Below are 19,632 nucleotides of genomic sequence, written 5' to 3'. Positions count from 1 at the left end.
GTGTCAAAGACTCAACTATCTCAGAGTGTGATGCTTTCACAGAAAACATGCATGCACATTTTCAACAAATAGCTTTCAGAAAGGCAACTAACCATTACCTGGTGAGACAGGTAAATAATACACATGCAGCCACATGATGAAAGTCTATGAAGCTAAAGCTTTAGGTGCAGCCTTAAATGGAGTGAAGCTCTGGGGTTTTAGTGACATCTCTCGTATGGTGAAATCAGAGAATACATTATAAGATCATTGGTCTCACTTCCATCTAGTACCCCATTGTGCCCCCTGTTCTTGGATATTGGTGAGAAAAAGGTAGCCCTCAAAGTTCCTCTGCCATCTCTCCTTTAATGGTGGAGAATCTGGGTAACTTCGGAGCAGGTGCATTATGCAGCTGCTCTAGAAGAAAAAATTAAGGTGGACAGGGGTACCAAGATTCCAGGACTGTCCTCCATTAAAGAGCTGCTGAAGTTGTTTGGTTTGCCTTTGCCCCCATCCTGATGTAGATAAAATCCCCTCAAAGGGTGTGTTAAAAAAACATTACTGGGCATGCACCATACAGGGGAGAAACTCAAAGACAGGGTTACTACTTTTACTGGGGAGTTTCTGGATTTCAAGTCCTTACACGATTTAGAGCAGTACTGGGACCTGATCACTGCCCCACTCAGTAGGAAGTTATATTACCATTTCAGAGTGGGCTCACTGCCCGTGAAGGCAGTCATTGCAAGGTGGGTAGGCACAGCCCCAGTGGACTGCCCTTTTTGTGAAGACCAAAATGAGACCAAACCACATTTGTTCTTGGTATGACCCGTTTATGCCAAGTTTCCCTCTTCTTGGACTGCACCAATGTGTAGGCAGTTTGTTATCTTAAGTCACTGCGCTGCACTAAGGATTTTAAGAACAGATTCAACCCTTTGCATGTTTGTGCAGTTGCAAAATTCTTGGGCTTGATATGAGCAAAAAGAAAGGCTGCTATTCCTGTATTACGATTAAAAGATTTTTAGAATCATATACAATTACTATTTTTAAATTGATTGATTATTGTATTTTCTGTTCTATGGAATTCTTTTAGAAAATCCTTGGAATAATTGAAAAAAATGTCATGGTGCTAAATGACATCTTTTGATGTTCATATGGTGAGGTTTACATGTTTTATATGTTATTAATTGATCACTTTTATGGCTTATGCCAAAATTAAATTATTCTGAATTGAATTAATTTGTACCAGCCTAAAGCTGAATGTCAACCTTGTGATCTAGAATGATGGCCTTTATCTGGTTAATAAACTGCACGGTGTCCCTTTTTCCTCTATATTCTGTGTAATGTTATGAGAACAGATGTAGTGGGGCAGCGATTCACAATAGCCTCTGTGAGGACAAAGGAGATTATTGTAAACGCTGAGGATGCATTCCATACAAATACAACTTCCAAAATTTGATTAAAATATGAATTCCTTGTTATTAATTAGCGGCATTAAATGACATAAAACACTACACCAGTCACAACATAAACATACAAGAAGCTGACAACCAGAATGTACCTTGCCCGGTGTCAATCTTCCCACCAATATACACCAGTGAGTCCTCTTTGGTAAAGCCTACATGTGAGCATTCAAAGGTCAAGGTCGCACCAAGGAAACCTGCACACTCACAACTGGGGAGAAAAAACTTCCAGTATTTTCCAGGAAGATGTATATCATTTATAACTTAGGCCCAACACAGATTGAGTGGGTAGCTAACTGGCAAAGGTCCTGGTGAGCTCCTTGCGTCCTGCATCACCCTCCTCGTGTTAAGTGCACTGTGTCTCTGCCTCCTCACACTGAGTCTGTGGGGCTTCAGCGAGACCGAAGAGCTGCCCTGGAAGCTGCAAGTCCCCAAGAAGGCTTATGGGAGCTGTTGTGCTTAGCGATCGGGGACGTGAACTTGCTCAAAATGTTATCCCCCGAGCAGAAACTGCAGAGGGGCTCTGGAATCTCCCAGAATGCGCTGGAGGACCCAGCCAATCTCAGAATTCTCGAAAGGACCATGCAACAGACTTCCTGCCTGCATGCGGTCACCCCCCCCACCCCCCCCCCCCATGTGCCACTACCTCATGGGCAGACGTGCCGCCGGCCATAACATGATTCCCACATGTAGCCCGAGATGCTGCGACAGGCCTTGGGACTGCTTCACTGGCGGTGGCATAGCAAAAACCACTTCAGCCGACTCAGTACTGCTGCCCCCAAGAATCCTGTGGCTGAGACTGCAGGGGAGAGGCACCCTATATCACAAGGAGAGCACACCGAATGCTTAACTGTTCCAGCTGCGGCCACAACACCATGTGCTGCTCGGAGTAATCAGATTTCTGTCCTGTCGATCACCAGTGGCGGAGCACACGAGACCGGGGTGATGGTGCCTGGGGGAACTGGTCAGTGATGGGGAGATGGTGGGCCACTGGTGAGGTCCTCCCCCTGACAGCCCAAGCCCCTACACTGGCTATCAGTGAAACATAGGATTGTCTTCAATTCGCTTGTGCTGGCCTTAAAGGCTCTTCATAACAGTGGTGCTCAGTATATCAGAAAGATAATTACTCCCTATATTCCAGCCAGGACTTTGAGGTCATCAGGCCAACATTTGCTATTGGTGGCAAAATTATTTCGGACCAGGAAGGCGGGACGCTCCTTCCAGGTGGCAGTAGGAAGATTGTGGAACTCGCTGCCCCTTCTTCTCAGACAAGAACCAGAGCTTCTTAGCTTCAGACGCCAACTTAAGACCTGGCTATTCCATCAGTAATGGAAGGCTGGGTAGGACGGTGAGGGAACAGGGTCTCCCTTTTCAATGAGGCTCTTCTTAGCACCAGGACACTCCTAGGGAGTAGCCCTGCGCTTTACAAATCCCCCATAACATTCACATTAACAAGCAACTTAACGCAACACAAGGTGCCGGTCCCTGGGGTACCAACAGTAAGCCTGGGGGAATTTACTGCTGTGGGACGGGAGGGGCAGGGGAAGGGGAGGGGGAGGCACAGTGGAAGATTGCTGGCCTCCTCGTCACCCGCATCCATCGACTTTGTGCCCTGTAAGTGAATAGAGGGGATCTCCTCCCCCCTCCCCCGATAACGCCACTGTTGAGATCCAGGCCCCATTGATCAGGACAGGGTCCCAGGAGGCGGCCTATGATTAAATCATCTGGAGAATTTGAACAAGCCACCCATCACCACGGGACGCCATTCGTGATGGGAAGAGGTGATGTCTGGAATCCATAGGAGGGCCGACACTGAGGGAAGCTGCACAGCTGGAGATGATGGGACACGGAGGGAGCAGACTCCTGCTCAACCCAATAAATTTGACAACATAGTGCTGGCCATCAAGGACACAAGATAAGCACTTGAGCTTAAGATTGATATGGCAGTGGTGGATATAAGCTTACTCAGGCATGACCTACATGAGCTAACTGATCGAATTGTAAAAATAAATGAGCAGGTAGCTCAGATATGTACTCCCTGTGACTCAGGATCTGAAAACGCAGATGGCCAGTGTAATGGGCAGACTCAAGGGGCTGGAGCATAGAGCAGAAGACAGAGGGGAGGGCCCACAGGAAAAAGATAAGAGTAGTGGGTTTATCAGAGAGGAGAGAGGGCTGAGACACTGTGGTATACCAAGAGACCTCACTCAGAGAAACCGTGGCATCTGAGGGTTTGTCTCCCTAGAACAGGGACAAAGGGTCCTGGCGTACCCTCAATCCCCCCCCCCCCACACCACCCCCGCCCCGGGGCGTCTACCTGCATGGGAGTGGACAGACTTTTGCTCTGCAAGGACATATACTGCAATGAGCTTGAGAACTTGGCAAGCTCTCATTGGGAATAGAAGGTGATGATCTGCCCCGATTTTATACTGGCACTGTAAAAAGAGATGGCGTCATTCCTTGAGGTCAAGAAACAATTTCATACAATGGGTCTTGAATATGCAATGCTCTACTCTGCCAATCTCAGTGCAATCACGGACTGGGGGGTATATTCTTCACAGATACACAGGGACTGGATGGAGTCGCAGCTCTGGGTCAAGGGCCAGCGGGCATTCGCTCTTGTATCAGCACCCACCCCAAACACACATGGAGAATATATCCGTTGGAGGACCAGTCCCACCAAAGCGCAGTGGAAATGAAAGCGAAACTCGCCACCTTCAATTCTGAGAGAGCCCCAATGCAGAAAGGGAACTCACCAGGAGCACCGATTCTGGAACCTATATGGACTCCACGCTGGCCTAGCCTGCCTTGCATCACTCCTAGGATGGTAGAAGTCTATGAGGGAAGTGCTCATAATTCTCCTATTTAAACCAGGGAGATCCATCACAAACATAAGGGCATACCGATTTTAAATGTCAATGTTAAGATCTTCAGTGATATTACTTCCATAGGCAACATCTTATTCACACGGATCAAACTTGAGTTTATTCTAAGCTGTAATATGTCGTTGAACATTAGGAGACGGTTAGCCATCCTGATGGACAATCTGGAAGTCCCAGCGAGTCCCTGATCATGTCAATAGACATTGAAAAGGCTTTTGATAGCTTCAAGTGAGACTCACTATATGCTGTCAGTATAAGAATGGGCATAGGACAAGGACCCCTTAATTGGACATGACTTTTATACTCTGCTTCCAAAGCAAGAGTCCAAACAGGGCGGGTGATCTAACAATATTCAGAAAAGGGGCACCCACGTCCCCAATGTTATTTGCTTTAGCAGTAGAACAGAAGGCATGTACAGCTGGACTGGGTCACAGTTGCACAGGGATATGTACCTGTAGAGTCACACATCATATTTCACTATATGCCGATGTTAAGGTGTTCTTCCTATGGGACAGCCGGTAGGACCCAGAGAAGGCAGTACAACTCCTTAGTGACTTTGGAGACACCTCTGGACTATGCATAAAATGGTGTAAAACCAGTTTTTTACCCATTAGGGTTTCTCGTAATGATACGCCAGACACACGGAATGCATTAGGAACAGTTCTTGATAAAATGCCTAGGGGTTTAAATCTATAGGAATCGTCCCTACCTCCTTGAGTGGAACATAGGTGCAGCTATTGTAGCCATTAGAGCCAGTATGGCTTCTGAAAAATACTCCCAAACTCAGATCCCTGGCAGGATAGCAATAACTAAGATGGTGGTGTTACTGCGTCTACCTTGCTATTTTGCGGCCCTTCTGGTTCTCATTCCTAGAAGTAAATTTAGAAACTTGGATTCAATACTAGTGTGCTTGATCTGGGGTAGGGGACAGTAAAGAGTAGCTTTGACTAAACTGATTTGTTTGTCCTCAGAGGTAGACACAGATATTGAAACATATTATTTGGCAGCACAGCTGCAATGGTATCTGCACTGGCTCCAGGGGATGCGGGGCAATGGGTTGCCAGGGACTTTACTCCCGACACCCCGCCCGGGCATATTTTTGCCCCTTCCTCTGGACTCCAAACAAACTGCCACTGGAAATCGCAGCGACTGGAGGGTGATTAGACACGGTTGGGTTTGCACAATCCAAAAGAGTCATATTTCCGAACCCTACTCGCCCATGCTTCTGCTACGGGCTACGGTTACATTAACACAAAAAGAACATGGGTTGCGGTTTCAGAGATGGGTGGACATGGCGACCAGTTTCGTGGTGGAGATCAGCTACATTTTGACATCTTAAGGGAGGAATACAATGTCTGAGCAGGACATTATTTGCTACAAGGCACCGTAATGACGGCCATGCGACAATGGGTGAGGTGATGAACCAACCCCCCCCCCCCCCCCGCCCCCAACACAACAGGCCTGCCAGTTTCCATGATCTACAGAGGCTAAGCGCAGATTGTTGTCAGCCCTATATCAAGCACGAGCAAACAAGATGTGACCAGTCGCCCACCTCAAAGATAAATGGGAGGAGGATATGTAAGCTCCAATTTCGGCTGGAGACAGGACTAAACACTTAGTGGCTATCCCAAAGGTATCCCCGAGACACAGTAAAAATGTATCTGCTATTATGTAATACAATGAGCCTACCTTACCCCAAGCAGACTTAATTCCCATTTCCCCCTCACAGGAATGCCCCAGATGCCGATGAGAGGGGTGGGAATGCTACACATGTTATGGGGATATCCATTACTAACTGGGTACTGGTTGGAAGTTCCTGAATTGTGTCACGGATTGCAATTTCAAAAAATCTCCTACGACACGTATACTTGAGCTCTACTACTGAACGGCAAAAAAGAAAGTAAAGTTTGTGTGACTGACCTTAAAGAAGAGGAAGGGACAGGGAGAAAACCAGAGTCAGCAGCGGCCAAGGCCATTTACTCACCTAAGGCCCGCCTTCCTTCATGTTTAAGGCACAGCGTGTGCAAATGCAAAACAATCCACAAAAACTTGCCACTCACCTCAAGTAGAGCTCCGGTTTGGAAATATTTTAAAGGTTTCTCTATTGCATAATAGAGGCCGTGATAGCTGCCCTTGGTAAGATAAGCACGGACTAGACCAACTGCAATTACAAGCCATCTAGTAAAAAAAACACACAAAAAACAAATTATAATGCAAAATCTTAAGAGGAAAATAGCAACATCTGATTTATACACAAGCAATAAACCACGGTAGAAACCACATTGAGTGAGGAAATCAAAATATTTAAGACAAAAGAACGATGTGTCAAATACAGTATTTTGGCCCGGACTGCTGGCTCCACCAGGGAACGGCTGTTCCCTGGCAGAGCGATACAAAAGGGGCCAGCGGTTCAATTACTGTCCAACCACGCAACTCGTAATAGGGCTGTCGATCGCCGGTGCAGCGGTGCCTGGGCTGCCACCACAAGTCTGCAGACTCATAGTTAGGCACTTAGACTTGTCTTAGACCCATAGAAGTTGCCCGGAATCTGGTCTTAGACCCATAGAAGTAGCCCCAAATCAAAATGCTCTACTGAGCGATAAAAATGGTAGTTGTTTGCTACATAAAAAATGTGTTGGCAGACTACACTAAAAGAAAACAGGTGCATCTGTGCATGAACTCAGTCAAGGAACTTTTATCACATTTATAAACTTGCCGTTTACCACATTACCATAGCCTGGAAGGATTCTGGAACAACTGCAATTCTTTACAGAAACAGGAGCTCTGTATAGGGCTTGGACATGTCAAGAGAGCATTCCTAGAATTCCCTGCTGCAACGCAAGTCGCTACAGTTGCATTTTCTCGACAGTATGTTCTTGAGCACTCTCTCCATGAATGTCTTCTTTTACCCTCATTTTAGGTCTGGCTACACGGCCTATCCTACTTTTAGGTCTGGCTAGCTTATTTGATCAACAAAAGAGCTTTAAAGAAACAGATGGGATTTGGCTTCGCCTGCATGTCGATTACCTGGAGTACAGCATTCAATTTCGAGTGGGATTTGATCAGGTGGAGCTATTTTTAGCATTTACTCAACCTTGCTGGCGAGTTACTTTAAACAGGAAGGAACAGGTGTTCTGTTCATTCAGAAAGTGAATGAGCAATAAAGAGGCCTTTAAATCTCGTTTTTGTCTTGATACATTGCTGTCTGTTCAAGGACAGAGGTCAAATGTCAGTTTGTCTTTTTACTAATTGTTTCTGATCTGTTCCTAGAAAATGTTTTTTACTTTTCTTTCTCTTATTATAGTTAGTGATTTTTGTCATGTGAATTATCCTGACAAGAACTGTAAAAAAAATAAAAGGCTGTAAAATGTCAGGTTTTTTCCGAACTCAATTTTTGAAACAGCTTGAAAATGAATAGTACAGTTATTTCAAAATATATCAGGAAATATGAAAGTTTTTTTTAAATTCAGAAGTGTGATGCAAACAAAGATTTACATAGGCGCAAAACAAATCACAACACTCTGTGATGGGAAAATGACCAATATTTGCAGAAACTCAATTTCCAGACATTGTACACCATGTAGTTTTAAAACCACATGTCTGTGGGAAATTCTTTGGGCAATTCAATGTAATATCTGCTGATTACAAATTACAGTGTGCTTCCACTTTGTGTTTTAGTTATGTATTTATCACAAGTGACAGTTTTTAAACAGGAGTTCAGAAACAGTCCTTCTTCCCCTGCACTGATGACAAAGCTGTTAATGAACTGAGGCAAGTCAATCGGCATGTGTATCCTATACGTGGCTAGATTTGTATTACACGTGGAGCAAAAGTTTAGTCTATTAAAAACCAAACAAGAGTCTTCAGTACAGCAGACATGCTGAACGTGCATATTTGAGGGTGCTCTCATATGTAATAAAGAAGAAAATAGCATCTCAGTGAATTAAAATACTTGCAGAGGATCACATAATTTGAAACCACTTTATGCGTCAAGAGCATTATAAATAGGTTGAGTAGATTATTTAAGTCACTAGACCTGCAGGTCTAGAAACATTTTTAGGATTTGTCGAGGCCTGAGGTGAATTATTGGGTTGAAGGGGGTGTGAATCAATTTTTCATGAGTTCATGAAATATTGTCCTCTTTAATTTGCCTATCTCTAAATATCCATTTTGGGGGTGTGGCTTGCAGCCAAGCATGGCGGCAGCATAGTGTGAGGGCTCCTAAAGGCACTGTGGCCTAACATTGATCCGGCACATTCATCCGACACCTAGCCCACCCGAAGCGGCGGCGACTGGGACAGGGTCCGAGGCGGTACCACCCGATCCGCTTTTGGGGAGCAGCGGACTCCGCAAACCACTCCGGCGCCGTCTGACGCGGCCGGGCCTGCACCAGCAAGAGAGACACCGGAGCAGCGTGTATCTCCGACCCCGGCGGAAGTGGGGCCGGGCCGGCGTACTGGCGGGTGCTGCTCCCGGTGCCCGGCCAACACCTGCGTCCCGCCCACAAAAGAAGTCGGACTGACGAAGAACCCCCCTGCAACACGGCCAGGGGGTGCGGCAGCCGGTTGCATCGGTCGGCGTCTGCCCCATCTCGCCGGAGGGAGAGGGACCCCTCAGCGGCCGGCGTGAGAAGGAGCCGCAAGAGACACAACGGAGAGCCACGGGGAGACGCTGGACGGCCTGAAGCGAGGGCAAAAGGCAGTGGACGGCTGCATCGACCTGTCGGGACGCCACTGGCCCCATGGAACGGCCGGGTTCCACATAAAGAGGTCCGACCGACGACGAGGTAGGCGAGTGCCCCTGGGGGACTAAGGAGCGCACAGGCAAACGGCTGGCAATATTGGAGGGTAACATAGCACTGGTACGTGCAACGGAGTCTGACCGGTGGCGGTGAAGACGAGGTGCAGGAGGGAACACCACCGACCCATAGCATTGCTCAGCGGGACGGTTGGCGCCAAACCCGTGATATTAATAGCGCCAGAACTGCATTAGTACTGTATTAGTGAGGGGCCTGAGATTGTGACTTGATGAAGCGGACACCCCACTGAGGCTTTGGTTGCACAGATAACGCGTGTCCACAGCGGGGTCCACCGGCACTGCGGCAGGTTCATAACAGGAAGTCCCGCTACCGAGTGCACCGTCCGCCTTGTGTAGATCCAGTGGCCCGGTGTGGAGCGTGTGAGGCGCGTGAGGCTTTTCCTAATTGAGGCGCTATCAGTCGGACTGGGCACTGCGTGCTGTAGAAGTGGGGGGAGCACTCTGCAAGGAAGAGGACGGAATACCGGCTACCACTAAGGTCACTGTCTCTCCAATAAGTAGTGAGGCGGCGAAAGGACAAACCACAAGGCGGAGGGAGGCTGAGAGGAGGGGACCCCGCTAACTCTGAGTGCATGGATAGACCTTGACCCTCGGAGCCCTGCCCCGGACGCGGTTTCCTACATCACTTCGCCGAGATCCAGGGGGGGACGTAGCCGTTTCCTACAGGCCTCAGGACATGACGGGCAAGACTAATAGGAGTGGCTCCACACAGGCCAGGCTAGAAAAGTTCGCCTACAACCAGCATGCGCAAGCTCAGCCCAATGGGCGAAACTCCACCGGGGCTTCCCAAGAACCGGAAGGGGCCAAGAAGGTGACGTTGGAAGACATCATGAGAACCCTGTCGGATGTCAAAACCACGGTAGGATCCATCTCATCCGAAGTCACACTACTGCGTGCAGACTTTCAAAAGATGACAGAAAGAGTATCCCAGGTAGAGGTGGTGACGAAGTCACTGGTGGAGGACACGTCTGAACTTCAAACGGCCATGGAGCGGATGGAGAAGTTCACCAAGCTTCTGCAGGACAAACTGGACGACCAGGAAGGACGCTCGCGAAGAAACAACGTGCGAATCCTTGGCCTACCAGAGACGGAGGGCAAGGGAGCCATGGACCTCTACATTGAGGACCTCATCAAAAACAAATTGCAACCGAAAGGACTGTCCCACTTCTTCTCTGTGGAAAGGGCGCACAGAGTCCCAGGCGGAATGCCCAAAACTGGTGCTGCTCCGAGGCCAGTGCTGGCGAGGCTCTTTAATTTCAGAGACAGGGACGCCATCCGGCAGGCGGCGAGAGTCTCCCCCCCCCCCGTCAAGATACATAACGCAACCCTGGCCTTCTTCCCGGACTACACGGCGGAGGTAGCCAGACGCCGCAAATTATTCACGGAGGTTAAGAAAGCGCTGAGAGACAGAGAACTTCCATATTCCATGTTGTTTCCAGCCAAACTGAGGGTGGTCGCCGACGGAAAGACTTGGTTTTTCGATAATCCAGAAGTGGCCCGAGACTGGCTCGATGGATGGCGCAGGAATGGACAACCACATCGTGCAAACAGAGAGCGGCCCGATCAACGGAACGACAGACAGCTGAATACACAGGTCGACCATTCAACGCGTCGGAACGGCACAGACGGCACTGATCTTGAGGCGTCACAGGATCTCTTCGATTCGGGGCAGCCGGCCCCGGTCTAATGTCTCCCTGAAGCGGAACAAGACAAGATGAGACACAATGGACCTGGGTCCCGAAGCTGCTGAGTAAGGTGGGCACAGTCAGTGCCTGTATGGAACTCACCAACCCCACGAGAAAGTAAGATAGTTGGGGAAGAACTAAAGCACTCTGCGAAGTTGGGGTCACGGGCGGGGGTTTGTCCGTGGTGCAGGGGAGCAGGGAGGGGGGTAAGAGTTAAAGTTATGTTATTCTTGTTTTTGTTGCTAGCCATCACTCACATCGCGCACTACACTATCTCCTGCCAAGTTGGGGATTTGGTCATCACACCGTACATCACTTATGTTGGGCACACAGTCACGTTAAAGGCCGTCCATACCTGGCGCTCCGGAACGTCTCACTTCCTGCAGGTAACACCATGCTGCTGCACATTAGTACCACTGGGCTTGCCTATACATGGCACCACCTACACAAGTTGCGCGCACTGAGGGCGGCCCTGCGATGACACTGGTGCCACCGCTAAAACTGCTTACGTGGAATGTCAGGGGACTGGGGGATAAAATCAAAAGAGGTTTGGTATTGCAGACCATCAAACGCCAGGGGCCTGAGCTGGTACTGCTTCAAGAAACGCACCTGGTAGGGAATGCTTGCAAGGCACTTGATAGGCGCGGGTATACCATGGCAGTACATGCTGAGTTCACCACGGGCTCCAGAGGCACTGGGATACTCCTAAAAAAAAACCTCAACATTTATGGTTAATAGTCGCAAGACGGACGATCAGGGGCGTTTTGCTGCGCTCTCCGGACAGTGGGAAGGGAAAACCCTCAATGTGGTGTCCGTATACATCCCCCCAGCACTACACTCTACAGCACTACCAGCGCTTGGGCAATTTCTCATTGGACTCCCGGAGGGTGATATAATTCTTGGCGGAGACTTCAACGCCATAGCAGACCCCTTACTAGACACCTTTCCCATCCGGGAACGCCCGAGGGGAGCAGCCACGCTTCCTGGCTTCCTAAGCGCGCTAGGTCTCACAGATGTATGGCGACAGTTGAACCCTGCGGCAACTCAATATACGCATTACTCATCCACACATAACAGCCTCTCACGTATCGATTACTTCTTCTTTCTGGGGGTGGGACTGGGGTCCATAGACAAGCTAGAAATTCTACCCAGGGGCATCTCAGACCACTCCCCAATATCCCTCCATCTTACTACCAGAGAAAAGAAACGCGCCAGAACGTATCCGATCTACCCCAATTATTTACGGTCCCTGGAATCAGGAAAAAACTTAAATTGGCCACAAAACACTACTTTAGCGAGAATGCGGGAACAGTCTCCTCACCCACGGTGCTCTGGGAGGCATACAAAACGGTTCCGCGCGGCGCAGCCATAGCGGCAATCACTGGCCATAAGAGGGACTCAAATGCTGAACTTGCTAACTTGGACTTGGCACTCCATGCAGCGAACATTGCCCAAATGTCGGACCCCACCCCTGACAACACACAGACGTTACACCTACGACAGGAGCAACACCGGGCGCACCTCAAGACGATCATTCAGGGTCATTTGGCAAACACCGCACACCGTATCTATGACGTTGGAGATAAGGCCGGGAGGATGCTGGCGTGGTTGGACAAAAGGGGCGGCTCTAACAGAGGGATACAAAGACTATATGATAGTGAGGGCCGGCTGCAGACACACCCGGACCACATAGTTCGCACCCTAGCAGGCTACTTTCAGGAAATATACACCCCGGTTCGGTCCGTCACGGAACAGGAGGCATTGGCCTCGCTTGGGCACATTGATATCCCTGAGCTTCCGCATACTGCACAACAAGAACTAGACACGGACTTGACGAGGGATGAGATCCAGTTGGCGATAAAGGCTTTACAGTCCGGCAAAGCGCTGGGGCCCAACGGGATCCCTGTGGAGTGGTATAAAGCGAATGCCTCGGCATTGGCCGGCCCACTGCTAGATATGTACACTGACAGCGTAGAGAAAGCGTTGCTCCCAATCGATCAACGCACAGCCACGATAGTAGCCATTCCGAAACCAGACAAACCACCTACTGCATGCACCTCTTATCGGCCCATTTCCTTACTGAACGCTGAAGCGAAGATTTTGGCGAAGCTCCTGGCCAGTCGTCTAACCCAGCACCTGAGTACTCTGATACACCCCGATCAATCGGGCTTTATGCCACACAGGAGTACGGCTCTGAACCTGCGGAGGGTGCATGGGGTGCTGGCGCGGGCACATCGACTCTCGGACCCAGCTGTGATTCTATCGCTGGACGCCAAAATGGCGTTTGATATGGTAGAATGGGAATACTTATTTGCGGTCATGACCCACATGGGCTTCGGCCCCAAATATCTTGCATGGGTGCGGTTTCTCTACGCGTCGCCGGTCGCACAGGTGGCTGCGAATGGTCACATTTCGCCTCCATTCCCACTGGGGCGTGGAACTAGGCAGGGGTGCCCACTGTCACCCCTTCTCTTTGCATTGGTGCTGGAGCCGTTGGCGATTCTGCTTAGAGCAACGCCACTGTTCCGAGGCATCACCTGGGAGAGCGGCTGGGAGGACAAAGTCTCCTTATATGCGGACGATATGCCAATATACATGGTCAATCCAACCGAGGGAGTTCCAGCCCTACTGGCGCTGTGCGATGAGCATGGCCGAGCGTCAGGGTATACCCTGAATTGGTCCAAATCCATCATATACGTGCTTAAGGGCCCGAACCCACTTCTACATGACGAATGCCCCCTAACAGTAACAACCACCTCCTTTAAATATTTGGGAATTTTCATCACCACTAATGCTGCGGACTTTTATACCAAAAACCTACAGCCATCTCTTGCGCGCTTACGTGCGGACGTTAAATACTGGGCTACTCTACCGCTGACCCTCCTTGGGCGAGCGGCACTGTATAAAATGATGGCTCTCCCGAGGTTTCTATATGTGCTGGAAAACTCTCCATATATAGTGCACCAGCGGTATTTTAAGCAGGTTGCTGCACTGATCTCCAGCTTGCTGTGGAGCAATGGCCCAGCAAGGATAGCGCAGGAAAAACTGGTGAAAGGCTGGTACGAGGGAGGAATTGCGTTACCCAATCTCCAATTATATTATTGGGCATCCCAACTTAAAATAATTAATCACTGGATACACACCCCACGGGGGGACCCCGCATTCAAGGCTGACTGGGCACAACTGGGAACAGACGGCATGCTTGCAGTGTTATATAATCCGTCGCGTGTGAGGAACCTACTCGGCCCAACATTTCATACAGCGACACTATGGCACACAGCACACTCCCTTTTGGGCTGGAAGGGGAAGATAACCAAGATGACGCCACTGTGGGACACTGGAGCGCTGGGTAACTTACGGTCCTGTAAGGGTTTCGCGCAATGGGACCACATCGGGATCTCAGTGGTTGGGGACCTCTGGGACAAGGGCGCGGTGATTGCATTTCCGCAACTCCAACAACAATATGGCATGGGCTCCAATGAGGCATTCCGATATGGGCAAATCAGACACGCTCTAATGCAGGCAATTCCACCCGAAACCACGCTCCCTGAATCGTCACCCCTAGAGGACAGGTTGCTGACAGAGTTTATGGAGCAAAAAGCGACCTCTCTCACTTATAAAAAACTGATTAACAACCTGCCAGAGCCCACTCGGAAGCTTAGGGAGAGATGGGTTGAGGAATTAGGTGAGATGGAGGACACAGAGTGGGACGAAGCCCTTGCATCACCACGGTAGGCATATCGGCACGGTTCCGTTTAGTGCAACTCAAGATCTTACATCGCACCTACTACACCAGAACACTTCTCCACAAAATACAAAGGGCACCACACCCTTACTGCCTCAGGGGATGCGGGGAAGAAGGTACTCTGTTTCACACACTGTGGGAATGCCCTCAAATCCAGGAAGTGTGGAGACAGATCATGCGCACAGTCTCTCAGGCCATTGAAGTGTCGGTCCTACCTGAACCCCGTAAATGCCTGTTGAACATCTGGGACCCTACTGACCTGAACAGGTATGGACGGCTGTGGGTTACTCTGGCTGTGACTGTGGCGAAACGTGATATCGCACAAAAGTGGGGGGCCCCGGAACTGCCTACGGTGGCTGGCTGGATCAGATATATGGACCTCCTAATGGTGAAGGAGAGGGCAGTTTACGGGCTTGCCCCCGTAAATGGAATAAGGTTTGGTCACCGTGGAACAAATATAGGGGAGAGCCGTGTGCACCCTTGCCGGAGGGTGAGGATTCGGAGTCCGGGGAGGACGATGACTAATCAGTATGGAGGCTTACACTGTACAGTGGGATGTGCGGGGAGGGGCCGGGTTGCAATTCTACCTGGAATACAGTGAAGAATGTGTGACGAAGCCTACCGTTGACTGTGAGAATATGTGCTTCATTGTCGAGTGATGACTTTAGTTGGGTTTGATAGTTTTTTGATGTTTACTACACAGTGAAATTGTTAGGGACGGGTATATGTGCCTATTGATACTCTGCCTCTCCGTTACCATCAAGGCATGGAACTGGTTACGTTCTATGTAGTAATTGATTCTGACAACCTCATGTCATGCTCAAGGTACCAAAAGTTGTATGTTATAATACGGTCTATCTTATCGTTTATTCCTCAATGTGCACAGATTGATACTCGAACGTGAAATGCCTATGTTATTGAAAATATGTATCCTGTATTCCTGACAATAAAGTTTAAAAAAAAAATAAAAAAATCCATTTTGAGGTCCAATGTCTAGTTTTAGTTGTTTGAAGTTATACTTCCTGGGTTTGAAAAAATTACAAAGAATTAGCTCATTATCTACTTTCGTGTACAACACTTCCTCTATTGCACCTTTTTGAAGTAGCACTTGCTGCTCGACTAACAGGCAAGGCATGAAATCTTCCATCATGCGCATAATACCAATCCTCTCACTATCAGTTTTTAGGTATCTTATGCTCTATGAACAAGATTCTAAACTGTATTCTTTTCTTTAATGGACGCCAGTGAAGAGCAAAGAATAAGAGTAATACGATCTCCGAGTCTGACACCTGTAACCACTCTAGCAGCAAACCTTTGCACCAGGTGTAATTTTAATGAACGTCTCGGGCACTTCCAGCCAGAAAGCATTCCCAGAACCCAGCTTGGATTGGATTGGATTGGATGAGGGCTGTCATGGCGGGAGCATGGAATTCTTGTGGAATACAAGGCAAGATTATTCTAAACTTTTTAAATCCCCAAAAGCATACACTTGTTACTACTACATTATGGGCACTTGTTACTACTGGAATTTGGGATTCTATGGATAGGAATACATAATGCCCATATTGTGGGCTGCTTTTGACGGCATGGGTGAGGTGCACAATACTTCACGCCAACGAACTGAAATCCACTTATGTAGATGACATTTATAATTGATAATTCTGTTTTTGATAGATTTAACTGAAGTTGACTAACCATCCATATCTCTACGCTGATGGCAGCCTGTTAGACCTTTCCTTTGTGAGAACAACAAACAGCTAACTTTACTGATTGCTTGACAATTTAATTAGTAATTCTGTGGCATTAATGTACATATACAATTGTACTTGTTTTTACTGCAAATGAGTTGTCAAAGGGTTCATGTAAATGCTAAAAAAGCAATGGTGACAATACATATTAATGTGGCACTGCTTAAGCAATGTGCTTTGGTTTAGGCTTAGAGGTGGGAGGTGTACGATATGAGAGAAATAACTATCCATTTATGGTAAGGTTGTCCAAACCCAAATCTTTCAGTCAGGCCAACAGCAACAAAATTATTGATCATATCGAAAGATACAGACCGAGCAAGTAGTATTAGTGCTCCTCACCTGCTCTGTCTGCAAGTTTTTGAAGATCATCCAGAACTGTGTTGACTACCAACGTTGTGATATGGCTTATCCTGAAACCTCCTTGCAAGTGATGCAATTGTTTTTGTCCCAGTAAAGCTTTGAAATTATGTGGATACCCACTTATCTGGCAATTTTCATTAATGTAATATAAGCAGTGGAAGGGTGGCAGGTATGGCCAGGGTTTCTTGCTTCAGCTCCAAATGGATCTGGTATATTTTAAGCGTGAAAAAGTTGTGATAAATTAACACACAGTGCCTGAACAATCTCAACAGTATGCCCTTGAGGTGAATAGGTTGCCAGCTTTTTGCCAGGGTTAGAGATTTTATTAGCCCCTTCCACGCGGGGCTAATTCCCCTGCGGGGAGGGGCCACGCGCGGTGCTCGTGACTAGCCCAGCTCGTCATGCTGCACAGTGGAGCTATGCTCATGACGAGCTGAGCTTGTCAAGACTCCGCCCACTCCCGTGGAACATCCGCACAGGAGGGGAATTAGCCCCGCGTGGGTGCTCTGCAGCAGTTATGACGAGCCCAGCTCGTCATAAGCACAGCTCCACTGTGCCTCATGACGTGCTGAGCTCGTCATAAGCAACGAAGGCGTTAGACAAGCAGTTCATCTTTTGACTTCTGTGAGTACCAAGTGAATCACTACTAGCACATGGGGCCCTCAACCATAGCAATTTCTACAATTTCAAAACCAAAACAATACACAAAAGATAAAGAAAGGTGTAATCAAACAAATACACTAAATATTTTATTTAATTCACAAACAAAAAAACTACAAAAATTGGAAGATTGAAGATTTTCAAAACAGTTTCATTTCTAGAGGATTAAGTGATATGCTTTATTTTAGCAGATCACTGTCTTTTGCGCCTTATCCATGCTCTCTTTTTGTCAGCACATAACGTTTTCAATTGAGGCAACCAATCGTCTAAATTAGATTCAGTTTGCTGTAAGCTATTGCTCACAATCCAAGCTAAACATATCACTTCAATTTTGTCATCGAATTTCAAATTCCTTTATATTTGCAGAGTATTTTAAAATTTTCAACTTTGCTTTTTTGTGTATAGTTTATTAATCTGCTAATAATATGTAATCCTATAAACAGTTGTAGATCTTTTGAGTTGCCATCGTGAAACCCAGGTTAAGAATAACTACTTTAGAATAATTTAAAGCAGAGGTTATGCAAGAGGAATAATCCTTCTATTTTGCCAGAAGGCTTTGCGTTTTCGGAATTGTCAAAAGTTCCCTAGTTTGCAGAATGGAAACAAAATTCAAGTTCATGTTTCTAACTTTTTTTTGCTTTGTTTTTAGAGCCTGTTGACACAGCGATACTAAAGGAAACACTCAGATGAACAGACCAAAATAAGGGTATACAGTGGTCAGCTACACAGCAAGCCCTGAAAGACAGGACATTTGTGATCTGCAGATTAAATGAAGGTTTATAATTTAACACCAATAAATGTTATGTTAATCTTTATTTGTATAGCGCACGGCTACTCCCAAGAGTGTCCCGGCGCTGAAATAATAAAGAAACGTATAGGCTGGACCCACTGTTTTTTAGGTTTCGCCTCGCCGAAAGCTGCGCAGCAGACTTTCGCGCAAGGCGAAAACTTTTGTTTACCAGTATGGACAAAAAGTCCCGCCTCTCTGTTCCATTATAAATGGAGGCTAGCCATTGGAAGAGAGAGGCGTCCGTCTTTCAGCGAGGCGATTGGTGGGCGTTCCCGGCGATTTTTTCTCATCCTGCCCCTTTGACAACGTCATTGCGGTGGTGGGCGGTTCCTATTTTTTTGGGGGGGGAGGGGGGAAGGTTTGTTTTGGTCATTGCAGGCCGACCGCCGCCAGAAGGTCAGGTGAGTGCTGCCTTCTGCTTTACCTTTCTTGCCGTTTCCGCCCCCCCTCCCGCTGACCGTGCCTTTCCCGTCCCCCTCCCGCTTTCCGTGCCTTTCCCGTCCTCCCCTCCCGCTGTCCGTGCCTTTCCCGCCCCTCCTGCTGTCCGTGCCTTTCCTGCCCCCCCTCCCACTGTCCGTGCCTTTCCTGCCCCCCTCCCGCTGTCCGTGCCTTTTCTGCCCCCTCCCACTGTCCGTGCCTTTCCTGCCCCCCTTCCGCTGTCCGTGCCTTTCCCGCCCCCCCCTCCCGCTGTCCGTGCCTTTCCCGCCCCCCCCTCCCGCTGTCACTCGGTTTGCGGTCCCTAATCACACTAAATGCAATTAAATATCAGAAATGTTCTTACAAGTAATGCAAATGTCACAAGTCTTCCCAAAGTCAGCAGAGACTGTGGTAGACGCACATATACTATTACTGATAGAGCATGTCATTTAAACCCCGACCCCTGTCTTCTAAAATGAATATGCAAAATGTTGCTGTTTGCTAACTTGCATAGATTTTGGTAACTAAGAGACTAAATGAGAAGCAGGCCAGAGGTGCACTAATGTGAAAACACACCAGTCGTGGCCTGGGACTTGATGGCTTTGGATTTGCAGCAGTAAGAGCTTTTCTGTTTGTAGTTCACTTCGAAGAGCGTATGCCAAAAGGGCATTGATAGTTTTCTTACCTAGAAACAGATGAGACTGTAAAACTAAGCACCACATCCCTGGCAGAGATGAACAATGTTTACCGGTAGTAAGGTTGAGTGAGTAGCTTATAAAGGTGTCCATTTTGAAAGGCGTGTTCAGAGCAGGAATGACATAGTATGTAAAAGCAAAGCACAAGTAGGCAGTATCATCTGCCACACACACCACTGGATTTGATCTGCTCCATTTATGAACAGAGGATTTGCAACCATTGGGTACTCGCCAGCCGAAGGTTAAACTATGGTTGAGCACAACTCAGTTGAAATACGTCTTGCAAATAATCGCTGATTATTTTTATTATGTGAAGTCCACATCTAAATACAGTTGACGGGATTTCTGAGCTTTTACACTTTGTTGAATGTTCACACAAAGAATGTTTAAGAGTGT

At 47.9% G+C, this 19,632-nt stretch overlaps 1 protein-coding gene across 5 annotated transcripts in view; it reads right to left on the bottom strand.

The window, feature by feature from the left end:
- The window catches only part of HACD2 (3-hydroxyacyl-CoA dehydratase 2), a 162,158-nt gene that overhangs the window by 69,377 nt on the left and 73,149 nt on the right, over positions 1–19,632 (bottom strand). For all 5 annotated transcript variants that reach the window (XM_078682405.1, XM_078682409.1, XM_078682407.1 and 2 more), the window contains exon 3: positions 6,379–6,496. In XM_078682405.1, coding sequence (XP_078538531.1) covers positions 6,379–6,496 — 118 coding nt within the window. The remainder of the gene's footprint in view (positions 1–6,378; positions 6,497–19,632) is intronic.

Source organism: Lissotriton helveticus, chromosome 3_1, assembly GCF_964261635.1.
Source record: "Lissotriton helveticus chromosome 3_1, aLisHel1.1, whole genome shotgun sequence".
Taxonomy (NCBI): Eukaryota; Metazoa; Chordata; class Amphibia; order Caudata; family Salamandridae; genus Lissotriton; species Lissotriton helveticus.
Note: the sequence above shows the minus strand (reverse complement) of the source record. Positions and strands in the feature narration are given on the sequence as shown.